Here is a 14200-nt window from a genome sequence, read left to right on the forward strand (position 1 = left end):
TAGGAAAGCAATTTTCAGAAAAGCTTCCAAACAGGAAATTAAAAATCATCTTTTAAAAAAAAGTTTGGTCCCAAATTGTGTATGTGTGTATATCTATATCCATATCCATATCTATATCTATATCTATATCTATATCTATATCTATATCTATATCTATATCTATATCTATATCTATCTATCATCAATGTGTGTGTATGTATAGGTATATACACACATATACATATATAATTTATAGTATGTATTGTATAGATATATAAACACACACATCTACATATATTTGCATAAATATAAACACACATATATACACATATATTTGTGTATATATATATATACACACACACACACACATATACACACGTGTGTGTGGTATGTGTGTTTGTGTGTTGGAGGTGGAGAATTACTTTTTGGTGTTTCTGCAAAGCTGCAACATTAATATGGTTGTGGATCACTCACTAATTTGCCAGAATTCCAGAGACTGGAACTTCTCTATAATAATAAAATCAATCCTTAGAAAGAGGCTTTTTTTTGCCCCTACCATTTTGACATCATGAGTTTGGACTTTTCCTTCATTCAACAGATTGGGTTTTAAATCACCCAGTCTCCGTTTAGATTAGCAGAGCATTGTGATTGAATCCCTTCGTCTTCTTTGTTTCAGAAAGGACCATGTTCTCACTGGAGATGTGAGACTGGGTAAGGGGACAAACAGAGATGGTGGCATGGTAAAGAGCCAATGAGACCTGAAAGTAAGGAGAGAGATCATGAGTTGGACAGTGGTCGACAGTGGGGAGAATCCTGAGAATGTTGACAGTGCCCTAGATAGTAATCTGTTCTCATAGCCTGTAATCTGCACTGAGCTCATGTCTGTGTAACCTTGGAATCCCAAACCCTTCCCCCACTCGCATTTGAAAAAAATAGTGATAACAAAGGGCCAAATACTGCACTAGGAACCAGGGAATCATGAATTTGGATCATACACTTACAGAAATCCAAAGAAGGCGATAACTCATCACTCAGGGTGGAAGCCATCTCTGTCAGAAAGTGATTTTGTGTGGACAGCTTGATGTGGTTGCAAAAGCAGTGGACTTAGAGTAGGAAGATGGGCTTGGAGACCTGGTATGCGTCTTTGAGCAATCACTTCACATCTCTGCGATTCAGTTTCCTCATCTGGAATATTTATGCTAACTACTTCATGGGGTAGTTGTGTGTATCAAATGAGATAATAGAGGGGAAAGGCTTCTATAGCTATAAAACACGATATATAAAGACTAATGCACAAGTCAGTATTATAAAAAGCTCTCTAGTTTCCCCTGCTTTGATTTGTCTGTTTTTTCTGGTTTGGGGCTAGCCTGCCCCACCCTGCCCATTCTCAGCATGACTGAAGTCACCCGTGTGACTCTTCCAGGCAAGACAAGAAACAAGAGACGAGTCAGTAAGACAGAATCTGCCCTTCCCTTACCATAGTGTATCTGTCTGTGTGTGAAAGCTCTTTTTTAGGTCTTCTTATACTATTAACAAGTTCATGGATCTTATAAAACAGAACTCTTTCCCACTTTCTCACTCCCACCCCCACCACCCAGTGTCCAATCCCGGGTCTTGTGAGATCCCACAGCAGGATATAGTGGAAAGGTCTCAGTGGGGCTGAAAGCCTTGTTTCAAATCCCATTTCTGATACACAGTAGCTGTATGGTGTCAGGCCAGAAATTTAACCTTTCTGAGTCAATTTCTTCATCTGCAAAATGGGGTTAATAATACTTGTCCTATCTACCTCACCGCATTGGGGAAACACTTTATAAATCTTAAAGTACTATAGAAAAGTGAATTTTATCAATTGGTATTCTTGCAAGCTCTTCTCAAAGTACTGATTTTATCAGGAATGTATCACTGAATCCCATATTTTCTGCATATTTTTGTCTTAGGAAAATCTGAATAATTCTTATTATAGGTTAAATTATTTCACTCATGAGATAAGCCATGCTTACCCAGTAATCCATCTCTCAAGATATTTTACTTATTTTGCCTTCAAATAGAGAGGGGAAAAAAAGAACATTACAGCTAAAGGAGAATGTAAGAACTGGGCTTTGTAGTTGTGGAAAATATCCACTTACTATAATTCATGGACCTTTTCAGGCTTGCCCTTCTGGGCTGTTTCAGTTTTAACTAATGTTTTTGTTGGCACATAATGAGAAGGCTCCATAACCCCCCTCAAAAAAAACCCCCAAACTAAATGTTAAAGAAACTGTGACTGTAAAGTAATGAGATTACCATTTATATTTAACCAAATGTCCTAGAATCCATATGTCTAAATGCATTTTGTCCCTTTCAAATCCATCATCTTGGAAGATTTTGTACCTTTTTAATGATGTTCAAAACATCAATGTTCAAAACATTTTTTTCCTAGCTCCTCCTTTGGACACATTATTTTAATTCAATTTTTATTTTACTTTCAGTTCTGAATTCTCTCTCTCCTTCTTCTCCCTGCTGCACCCACTGATAAGGCAAAAAAAAATTACAAATAGGTATAATCATGCTGTTGAAATCTAGAGGTTTAGGGGTGCTAAGACACCAAAATCTCGACTGCCTGAATGAATTCAACCCAAGCCTTCTTCTAACCAAAGACAAGGTTTATTAAAGATCTGCCATATTGACCAGACTCTTAAAGAATTTGAACATTTGTGAGCTATTGTCTAGAATATAAAAATCTGAGCTCTTGGCTAGGTTCTTAAGGGATCTGAGCCTGGACACATTCTTTTAAACACATTCTTTGGGACACATTCTTTTGAATCTTCCCATTGATGGCAATTTCTTCTTTCAAAACGGTTTTGATTTTTGGAAACAAGCTGAAATTTGTTTGGAGTCAAGTGTCAAGTCGGATGAATACTATGGGTGATCAAGCTGAGACATGCGGTTTGGAAGGCAAAAAATGAGATGTGACTGTGAAATGAGACTCATTGTCATGTATGGCTCATAAAGTGGATCTGAAGGCAATTGAATTCCCAAGTAGGAGTTCTTAAAATACCTTGAGCTATATCAGCATAGAGTAACAGAATTTTCTAGTTGAAACAGAATCTTGGAGATTTTCTGCATCAGTAGAATATTGGGTTCAGATCCAGATCAAAGGTCATTTCTTTTATGAAACCTACCCTCAGCTTAAAATGATCTTTCTCTCCTAATGAACTCACATAATAACATGTTGTTCCTGCCTCCAATTTGTATTTATATTCAGCATTGTATTATTTAATTTTGTCCAGTCTTTTTAGCTCAGGGCTTGACACATAGTGCTTAATAAATACTTTTTATCTTTTTAACTAGTTAGCTGGTGAGTTTTCTTTCTATTCCTCTCCATGTTTAGCACACACACAATTTGTTAAAAGCTTACACTTTCATTATGGTGGACTGAGCTCTCAACTCATCTATAACATAGTCTTAGAGAGCAGTTTGAGGCCCAGGATGCTACTCAAGGTAACACAACTGTTGAATGCCAGATTTGAACTTATCTTTCTGATTCTAAGTCTAGCACTTTCTCCATTAGACCTTGCACATAGCAGGTCCTTGGTAAATATTTATTAAAAGAATAAATGGATAAACCTGCCATAGAGGCTTTGTAGTCCAACCTCCTCCCTTTATAGATGAAGAAACGGAGGCCTACCTTCATTGGAATAAAAGTAGACTTTGCCAAGTGGACCATTTTTAAGGTCAGATCTCATGTCTCTTTAAAACCTCATGTCTTCACTCTCACACTCTGTGTGTGTGTGTGTGTGTGTGTACTGGGATTAGTGAAGAGTAGCATCTCATAGTCAAATGAATGGTGCTGGAGGAGATGAGGAATCAGACAGTTGAGGAGGGTAACAAGACCCAGAGTCATGCTGTCCCCACCAAGGTTCAACACAAAAGAATGAACAGAATAATCAAGAGAGCTAAACAAAGAGCCCGCAACGGGATATCCACTCAGGGCAGGTTTTCCATAATCAGAACTCAGAGCACCTTCTTAGGTCTTCTGACCTCACTCTTTATGCAACCCCCAAACAGCTTCTCCTGATCCCTGCCCCCCAAGTTGCAAATTCTTTTCCTTGTCTATTCTGTGCCTCTCATCACATTCTTCTCTGAATTATATTATTGATCATTCATTCAAGTATTATATCGCTATGGCTAAACTATAAGCCATAACAGTATCTTAATCATCCCTACATTTCCTCTCAGTAAACTTTGTCTGTGGCAAGTAATTGACATATTGTTGCTGTTAAGTGATTGGTCTGGGGAGTCATCAGCATTTTTAGTTCTGAGTGTCACCAGCAGAGTTCTTGCGTAGACCCAAGACGTGATCAAGAAGAGAAATAGAAATAGAAAAAAAGAAAGGAAGAAAAAAAGAGTATGAAGGAAGAAAGAAATTGGGTGGTAAAAAGAAGAAAGTAGTAGGATAGAGAAAAGAAAGGTACATACATGGAGAGGCAGAGAGCCGCCAGAAATAGCCTACAGTGCCACCCCATTGAATTTGTGAAATAGATGTCTTTTCCCTGTGCTAGGCCATTCCTGGAAAGACTAACCTACTGCAAGGAGAGTGTCTTCTTTCTTTAAAAAGTTAACCTCCAGTTAAAGTGATTCCCATAAAGCCCTCCTTGAGAACTCTTTCTAGTGATTAAGAACTCCTTAATTTAACTAATTTTTAACTCTTTTCTTGTATTTAACAATTTTTTTAATTTGGGATGAATTGCCTTACCTAAACACTAGCCATTAATAGCTGTTTCCTCTCTCTGTCCCTTTCCCTCACTCTGTGGTTAAGTGAGAAGGTCTGACTTTTCTTCATTTTTTGGAGAAAAATATGTGGAATAGTGATTCCAGCAATAACAACTCATCTATTAAAATGAAGTTAACCAGAATCAGAGAATCTCAGATTTGAAGGGTGACATTTGCTTACCCAGCCAATGGGTCAGCACAGACTAGTGATCAGGACAATCACTGGGGCTAGGGAAGGACAGTTATTTTCAGGGGAAGGATGACAAAATATGAATTGTAGTCTAAGTAAGCATAAACCCAAAGGTTTGGCCAGGTCAATATCAAGGTTCTTTTGAAACACTGAAACCCAAGGATCTGTAATGGAAATTGGAAAACAGTTGCAGTAGCAAAGATTCAAACAAAAAGATTAATGCCAGATCAGGGAGCAAGATACAGACAAATGTCAGTGGACTTCACCCTTTGACTCCATCTGTCTGCCCAGACATTCACTTTCTCATGATGGCTGTTTGCATCTATAAAACCATAGCTCAGGTTTAGAAGGGAACCCAGGTACTGTCTAGTCTAACCTGTATCTGAACAAAAATTCCTACTAAAACATAATTGTCTTCAAGTCTTTCCTTGAAGAGAACCATTGTGAGAACGGTTCTACTTATGGAGGCATTTCATTTTTGGGTAGCTCCAATTGTGAAGAACTTTTTCCTTATAGTTCAAGCCCGTATCTTTTACTAAACTCTTCCTATTTATCTCCTCTGAAGTAAAGCAAAGCAAGTCAAATTCTTCTTCTATATAAATGCCTTTTAGATATTTTTAAGATAGTTACCTCCTCTACTAAGTTGGTTCTTCTGCAGGTGAATCATACCTAGTTCCTTTTGCTGATGCTCATAGCTGTGGTCATCAATCCTTTTAGCTTCTAGCCCCACAAAGCTGTAACCAGAAATCAGATACCCAGACAAATATGACAGCTTCCCTCTCTACTTTATAAAGGTACTCATCCCTTCTGAGGCAGCTCTGCCCTTGTCCCTGGAGGGCCTTGGGCCGTTAAGTACCTCCCCTATTGATAGAGAAAATTGTCTGAGGCAACAACATCATCACAGCTTCTGGCTACCCAGAAGTTGCTCCTCTTCCCAAGGCCATATTTGTTTCTTCAGCAGACCCTATATCTTCCTTTTTTTTTAAATTCCAGGACCAACCCATCTTGAGATCTGAAGTCTCCCTCCCTTCCTCTCCCCCTTAATTGTAAACTGCTGCATGTAGGAAATACCTCCTCCCACTTCCCAGGATGTCAGCACCTTGGGTCAAAGCTCTAGTCCCTCTGACCTAGTTATGATTCTGGTGCCTACCCTTGTTTGAATTTACTCTAGCTTGTCAACATCTAGTTTGTTAAATAGTTGTCTAATTACTGTTTTATTGCTTGATTAATTTCTCGAAGCCACTTGTACTTACCAATTGAAATCCTGATAAGTGCATGTAATATCAGCTATGTGCATCATTCAGTTCAGTAAACTATTGGACTCAAGGGGTTTGGGAAAGGAGACCATATGGTCTCCAAGTGCTTCCCCCTGCTCCCAGAGTGAAGGCATTTCTTGCATTAATGAATAGGGAAGATCTCCCCCAAGAGGCTTCATCTGCTATTAGAGACATGGTTCCCACAGAGTCAGGCATCTTGGTGAGACATAGCCTGGGTATTAGCAGTTATTCTTGTTATTTGTCCTTCATTTTTGAAGAGGACCAGTGCCATCACAGGCTGAGGTCCTGTCTTGCAATTATCCCTTGCCTTAAGGACAAAGCTTAGCCCACTTTCTGTTGTGGCCAATGGAAACCCACCTTCTCTACCAAACAGCCCCACTTGATTGAAGGGTGACAGGAAGGAAGGAGATACACAAGCAAGTATTTTTTAAGTGTCCACTATGTGTTAGGAACTATGCCAAGACCTTTCCAAATATCATCTCATTTGTTCCTCAAAACAACTCTTTGAGGTGGGTACTATTATTATTCCTGTTTTATAGTTGAGGCCACTGAGTAAGACAGAGGTTAAGTGACTTGTCCAGGGTTACCCAGCTAGTATATGACTAAGGCCTGATTTTAACTCTGGTGTTCCTGAATCCAGGCCCAGTGTTCAATACACCACATCACTTAGCTGCCACCCAAGAATCCCCTGGATTGTGTAGTGCATTAGTCATGTTTTATTGCTCACTGGACTTACAATCATGAGGACTCGCGCTAAAATTTTGCCTCAGACACTTCTCAGTTCTGCGATCCTGAGTAAGTCATTTTATCTTTCTATGCCTCAGTTACCTCATCTGCAAATTGAAGAGATCAGACTCTACGGTCTCTAAGGTCCTTTCCAGTTTTAAATCTGGAGCCTATGTTTTGCTGTCCCTTATTGTCCCTTGAGGAGAGGGAGTGAGATCCAAGCAAGAATTTCACTTCTCTCTTGAACTCTACAACTATCCTGTCTTTATCTTCATTATGCATTTTAATTGGAGACAAATATATGGAATATACAAGCATGCTTAACTTTTCATTCCTAATTGGTCGTATCCGGATGATCGTGAAGGCTTTGCTAATTACGAATAATCGCCCATCCTGGTCTCTGTAAAATGGGATAAAATTTGTTGATCTAGCATAATTATGCCACTGACCATCAGAGAGAGCTTCCTATGATCCTTCCCTGAAACATCCAAATGAGACTTGGAAACCAGTGATGACTGTGCCTTCTTTGCATCTTCCTATCTCCCTCAGAATTCTCAACTTAATATGCCTTGAAGTGTTGGCTACAACTCTCTGGGTCCCTTGATTGTTTCTTCCTTGTGCTTTCGTGGGCCTGTTGCCTATCATAGCATTCCTTGCTGCCACCCCTCAGTATCTGGCCAATGGCATAGCCCATAACAAACACTTCCTGACCACCTGCTATTTAGAAAGCAATGTGATGGGCAAGAAGGAAAATTCAGACATAAATAAGAAATATTTTTTGGCCCCCCCAAAGAGCTTATCATAAAAAAGGAAAAATACATAACACAAAGTAAAGTGTGATTAGAAAAAAAGAAAGAGGTAAGAAAAAAAGTACTTTAGAAAATTTGAGGAGGGAGAAAGTACTCTCAGTTGAGGGGAAGCTGAGGCATGATTCAGGGAAAGCTTCATGACAGGCCTGACACCTGAGCTGGGCCAGGAATCAAGAGAAGGACATTAGCAAGTAAGAGGTAGAATAAAGGAAAAAAGAGAATCTGATGAACTAATGTTGGAAAGCGATGTTGGACTGGATGATGGAAGGCCTTATGTACCAGGTTACACAGTGTGCATTATAGTATTATAAGGATCCACTTAAGATTGTTGAATGGACATCCTGGGCTTTAGAAGATTACTTTGTCAACTATGGATTGGAGAAGAGGAACAATTAAAGTCAGGGAGATTGTTTAGGAGGCTGGTCCAAGTAAGGGGTGATGGGAGCCAGGCAGTAGTGTTGTGACTGGGTAGAAGAGGATGGATTTAAGAGGTGCCATTGACAGAACTTGGTAATTGATGAGATATGGGAATTGTGAAATATGGAAGAATCCAGAATCACCCCAAGATTTCAAGTCAATGTGAATGTGTGCCATCTCTGTAAATAGGTAATTGGGGTAGGGAAGTAATATCAGTTTCAGAGGGGATGATAATGAGTTCAGTTTAGGACATGTTGAGTTTGGGATACTAGAAGGAATATGCAGTTGGGGATATCCAACAGGTAATTGATGATGCAGTACTGGAACTCAGGGGGAAAGATTGGGCCGTGGGTCTTCTGCATAGTGATTACTGATCCCATGAGAGTGAAACTCACCAAAGGAGAAAGTATAGGCAGGCAAAGGGGCCAACCCACTTTTGGGGATACTCACATTTGAAGATGAACCAGTGAAAGAGGAATAATGGACTTGGGTGGTGGGCAGAGACCCAGATTAGTATCCCAGAGACCAATACCAGTGTGGTCAGCAGAACTGTGCTATGATGTCAGGGAGCTATGAAATGAGGGGGAAAAAAACCCACTGGGTTTATATTTTTAAAAGCCTTGGTACCCTTGGAAGATAGTAGCAAAGCGGAAGGGTCAGAAACCAAATTGCTGGGGTTTGAAGAATAAGTGATGAGGAAGTAAATGAGAGCAGAGGATTTTGTCTAAAATTGAATGCATGAAAGCCATGGAGTGGTGTGAGCTACAAGGGCTGAAGCTACTTGTTTCCAAGGCAAAAGAGTTTGGCAGCCTCTCGACTATGTTATCATAGAGCAGGTGATCACAGACCAAACTCTTTCAACATCAAGGGCGTTTGGACTAAAAGGCAACCTTAATAGAATCAGGCTGAGAAGTAAATTTAGAGGGCGCTTCAGTGCTAAAAGATATTCTTCCCACATTCTGTCTCATAACACAATGTAAATAGCACACTGATGTTCTGAAACAGAAAATTGCATTCTATATAATAGTCAAACTTCGTGATGCATGGTGTTATACTTTAATTCTACTTGGTCATATTAATATTTCAATGATTTATCATTTCCTTTATGTATAATTTGAGGTTCACCATTCTACATGAGTGGGCATAAGGGTGAGAGGTGGGAAGTTGTTCTAGTACCATTCCTCTGGGATAGTTTGCAGTAATTTTATATCTAGACAGGTTCCTGCCTGAAAAAGTAAATGATCTTTGTTATCAAAATACTAACAGAATTTGAGTTTTATAACCCAAGCTTTTGAATTGTATCTCTACAGATTCAATCTGCGTACCAGGCTTTGATCCCAGCCTCAACATGATGACTGGAATCACTCCAATTAACCCAATGATACCAGGCATGGGGTTGGTACCACCACCACCACCCACGGACATGTCTGTTGTCAAAGAAATAATTCACTGTAAAAGTTGTACACTCTTTCCTCCAAACCCAAGTAAGTGATACTTGTGATGTAATATTTGCTAATGGCTTCCAAATTTTTTTAAAACATAAATTTAAAAATAGTTTTGTATATGTTTTCAGGTACTGACATATGTATTCTCCTTTTGTGTTCTATGTAATATGCCTGCAAGCTCATGGAGTTGCTGGGTCTCCATGTTAGAAGAAACATGATATGGAATGGCTTTTTAAGTCAAGGAGCTAACTTGATACAGCAGTGCTGCTAATACAGTAATATTTGGGGGTAGGCAGCCACAGTTAACCAAGCTAGAGTCTAGCATTGACTACAGAACAATGTGTAAACAATGTGAGCCCTTGCATCCATCTTCACAAGTAGATGGGAAAACTCCAAAATGTATTTTGCTAGATGGAAAAAAGAATTAATTCAACAGCAGTTTCTTAGCCCTCATCAATGGACATTTCTGGACCAAACTGTATTTAGTTGAAGGCAACAAATATTAGATGAGTCAAATGGGTCAGAATATTTAAAAATATAACTTCAGATGCCATGTTTGTGAACTTTAATAGCCAAACTTGTTTTTTTGGCTTGGATTTTTTTTTATTCATATTAATCAGTGTTGGCTTTAAAAAAAAAACTGGTCTTTTCAGAAGATTGCTTCAGTAATCTGCATATAAACTAGGTAAAATGTTATGACAGTGTGTGCTTTATCTTTTATACAGCTTCCCCCAAATTTAATAGTTTGCTCATTTAAATGTAAATAATAAAAAAGTGGTTTCTTCAGGCTCTGGTGTTTCACGGCCAAGTAAGTACTCTGTGAGCTGTTAGGTTATGTTTTCTGTGTTCTGGCTTTCTGTTCTATTATCTGGCAACAAGACAAAGCAGATAACCAGCAGAGGTTTTTCATCATGTTGTCATTTCATCATGTTTTGCACTTCTCTGCTTTCCCCCTCCCCATTTGCTGGGGCTTCTGTATTATGAAAGAGAAATGAAATTATGCTAACATTTGCTTTGTCTTTGCTCACCGACCAGCGTAGCCATTCTACATGTAAGAATGAACACAGACAGTAAAGAGTGGGGAGGGAGGGAGAGGAGCTTGAAAACGATATAATCCAAGATAAATGTAAATGGGTATCAACGTATGAAATCTCTTTGGTTTTAAGAAGTTCCAGCTGGGCCTAACTTTTTGCCCACTGAAACTGCCAAATGAAATGTAAATGAATAAACAACAAAATCTTTGTGCTTTGTTGTGATCAGATCTTCCACCACCTTCCACAAGAGAGAGACCTCCTGGGTGCAAGACCGTGTTTGTGGGAGGATTACCCGAAAATGCTACCGAGGAAATTATTCAAGAAGTCTTCGAGCAGTGTGGTGATATCACAGCCATTCGGAAAAGCAAGAAGAATTTCTGTCATATTCGTTTTGCAGAGGAGTTCATGGTTGATAAAGCCATTTATCTTTCTGGTACACTGCATTCTATGTATGGTTCGAGGGAGGGTCAGTTGGGGGCATGTCCTTTGCTGTGCATTTGCTAACTCCATTGGCTTTGCTGCACCAAAAATACCATTTGGGGACTAGAAAAGAAAAAAAAGGGTAAGGGGACAGAGAGCATTCCATTTGGTCTACCAAAAAAGCACCATGTGAAATCTATGAATTTACCCCCATTCCTTGAGCAGTATGCCACCATGTTGTATTAATACCCCTATCTTATTCTTCCTCCTTTCTGCTTCAGGTTTGTCTAATGGGCCATAGATGGAAAGAACGATAATGTATTCTGATTCTTGTTACTGTTATTGGATGGGATTCTCTGGGGTGCAAAGTACCCCAGTACCATAAACTGTTCCCCTTTTAAGAAGTAATTCACTCTTTAGGATGCCAAGATACCAAAATTAGAGTAATCCAGTCTTAAAAAATTGTTCATGTTAGTGGCTAGAATGCTGGATTTGCAAGTAGGAAGGCAAAAGTTCAAATCCCACCTCAGACATTCACTAGCTGAGTGGCCCTGTACCAGTCACTTAACCATTATCTGCCTCAGTTTCCTCCTCTCTTAAATGGGGATAATAGCACCTACCTCCAAGAGTTGTTGTATCAAATGATATAATATTTGTAAAGTGCTTTGCAAACCTTTAAGCACTACATAGATGACTGTACTAAATACTATTATTTGGACCCTGGGCAAGTTCCTTAATGTCCCTTGTTCTCGGTTTCTCTATCCATATAATAAGAGAGTTAGCATATATGGTCTTTAAGTTCATTGCTAGTTTTGAAGTTATACTCTGCCCATTTGATGCTGCTTGTAATTTGGTTGGGCAGGCCTACTGATCTCTGGCTCTTTGGTATCAATTTTTTCAGACTTCTGATGATTTTGAAATGAGATCTAATATAGTCCTATACATTGAGGTATGGGGGCTGTGTATGTTGAGGTTGGCAACAAAATTGTTATCAAATCAAAAACTGATACCATTGGTACTGGTGATGATTTCAGAATATTACAATTTTTGAAATACACATTGCTGCTACCCCTCCTTGTTCTTTATACTTTCTTCTTTTAGTACTCTAAAAATTGTCAGCTTGTTTCTCTGTTTTGATTTCTCTATTCTGCCCATATATACGAATGCTTCTGCATATACACATATGCACATATTCTGCACGTACACATATGTTTCCCCTTCCATTTGGCCCTCTTCTCAATTTCCTGTCTCCTCCTTCCTCCACCTACTTCCTTTCTTTCCCCCTCATAAGCTAAGGAAAGACTACATAACACTTCCTCTAGGTAGCTCCCCTTCCTAATTCATCAAAACCAAAGGTGGGTCAATTGAGTTGAAGTTAATGAGGAAAGAGGGAAAAACCAGCCGAGAAGCAACATCTAAACATCATTGCCAGATTTCAGCTAATTTCTGCAGGCAGCCCCTAACGGCCGTGAAATTCCATCACCAACCCAGAGCTTTGAGTTGATTCCAACGCTGCAGAGACTTTCCTATGCCAAATAAAGACATAAAACAAGTCTGAGGCATACTTATTCCAATCAGTCTTTAAAAAGGAGGAAAAAGAATCTGAAGGCATTCTAACTTGTGGTGGAGAACACTGTGCCTTGGACATAGAATGTAATTAATCAGCATTTATTGAATTGTAAGCACAAATAACCTCTGTCATTCACTTACTATGATTATATGGAGGTTTAAATGATAACACTTTAAAGTATGAGGTTCTGTTGACTGGCAAGTCAGCGAAGCTTTTCATACACATTCTTTAATTTCACAAAGATTTGGGCAGCCTGGCTTGTGTAAAGAAATCGTTGCTTCACCGCCAGGAAGCCATGTGACCTTGGGCCCGTTATTTAACTTCTCTGGGCCTCAAATGGCTGTTCTGTAAAATGCAGGAGTTAGACTAAGTGATTTCAAAGGCCCCTTTCCAGATCCCAATTTTGAATCAATCATAAAACTAAAGAGCACAAATGAAGATAACTCAATTTAGGTACCTGGCAGAGATTTCCTCCCCCCTCTATCCTGGGTATTTCTGATTTCTGACAAGACCCTCTTCAGTTGCTACCCAACTCCCAACCGGCTAAGTATGGTGCCCCTTTTCTTTCTGACTTCTAAAGAGGGAGTGGGCAGAGGCATAACCCCTCCAGGATTCTGCCTTTGTGACTGGATGAAGAGGGCTGTCTAGCCTCTTCCTTAGCCAGAGTAGAAGCCTTGGGGATATCAAAAAGCCAAGTTGGGGAGACAGGGAGGAAAAGGTGGCAGAAATATGCACGGGAGGTTCTACAAACCTGAGCACAAGTGGAAGGCCAAGCTAAGTTTGGGAACATTTCATATCTGAAGGCCAAGCTAATTTTAGGTTCAGCATCAACAGGGGCCCTTTAAGACTTCTAGTGATGTGTAGGTGAAAGGGAGAGCCATGCTTTTTGAACCAGAGACATTTGCAAAACAATCTTCTGAACATGGGCACAGGGGAAGTTTTTTGGCTAGTAATCTAGATTGGACAGCTGGACTGCTCTTAGGGATTCTGGACTATGCTCAGCTGCTAAGTGTGGTGTGGGAGGTGATTTAAATGGCTGACATTCTTCCTAATTACTTTGCCTTTTTTTTTTTAAAGACTCAGTTATCTACAGCAGAGAGAAACATTTTGCTTTAGTATTACATTTTGCATTTTTGTTATCCAGATGGGAGAATCACTTTTTTTTAATGTTGCTTTCTCTCTCTCTCTCTCTCTCTCTCTCTCTCCCTTTTCTTAGGCAGCAGTTGACATTGAGGGAAGAAAGAGGTTGAATTTTGTGGGAGAATTCAGTGTGTGAGCTGCATGTTGTTTAAGACTTTTGTGACTCTGGAAAGGTGTGAAATGCCCTATTTGGGGATATGAGTCTTCCCTGAGATTTCCACCTGAATTTAAACCCCAAAACACTAAGACAGTACTTTGAAAAGTGTTATGTGATCTCTCAAGATCTCTACTGAGTATCCTTCTCTTTTTAGAGTAGAGGTCATTTGCAGCTCTATCCCCCCCAAACCTCTCCTCTCCACCCCCACACACATAATAAGAATGCTTCTCTCTCATTGCACTGGTGGGCCCTAGTTGACTTGATTCAGTGGGGGCCTCAATTTA

The 14200-nt window shown here is 39.5% G+C and overlaps 1 protein-coding gene across 3 annotated transcripts in view; it reads left to right on the forward strand.

The window, feature by feature from the left end:
* Positions 1-14200, forward strand: part of ENOX1 (ecto-NOX disulfide-thiol exchanger 1) — a 677866-nt gene that overhangs the window by 472583 nt on the left and 191083 nt on the right. For all 3 annotated transcript variants that reach the window (XM_078147594.1, XM_020971657.2, XM_020971652.2), the window contains 2 exons: positions 9461-9634; positions 10856-11062. In XM_078147594.1, the coding sequence (XP_078003720.1) occupies positions 9461-9634; positions 10856-11062 (381 nt within the window). The remainder of the gene's footprint in view (positions 1-9460; positions 9635-10855; positions 11063-14200) is intronic.

This window comes from Phascolarctos cinereus, unplaced genomic scaffold, assembly GCF_003287225.1.
Source record: "Phascolarctos cinereus isolate Bilbo 61053 unplaced genomic scaffold, phaCin_HiC Scaffold_7;HRSCAF=346, whole genome shotgun sequence".
Taxonomy (NCBI): domain Eukaryota; kingdom Metazoa; phylum Chordata; class Mammalia; order Diprotodontia; family Phascolarctidae; genus Phascolarctos; species Phascolarctos cinereus.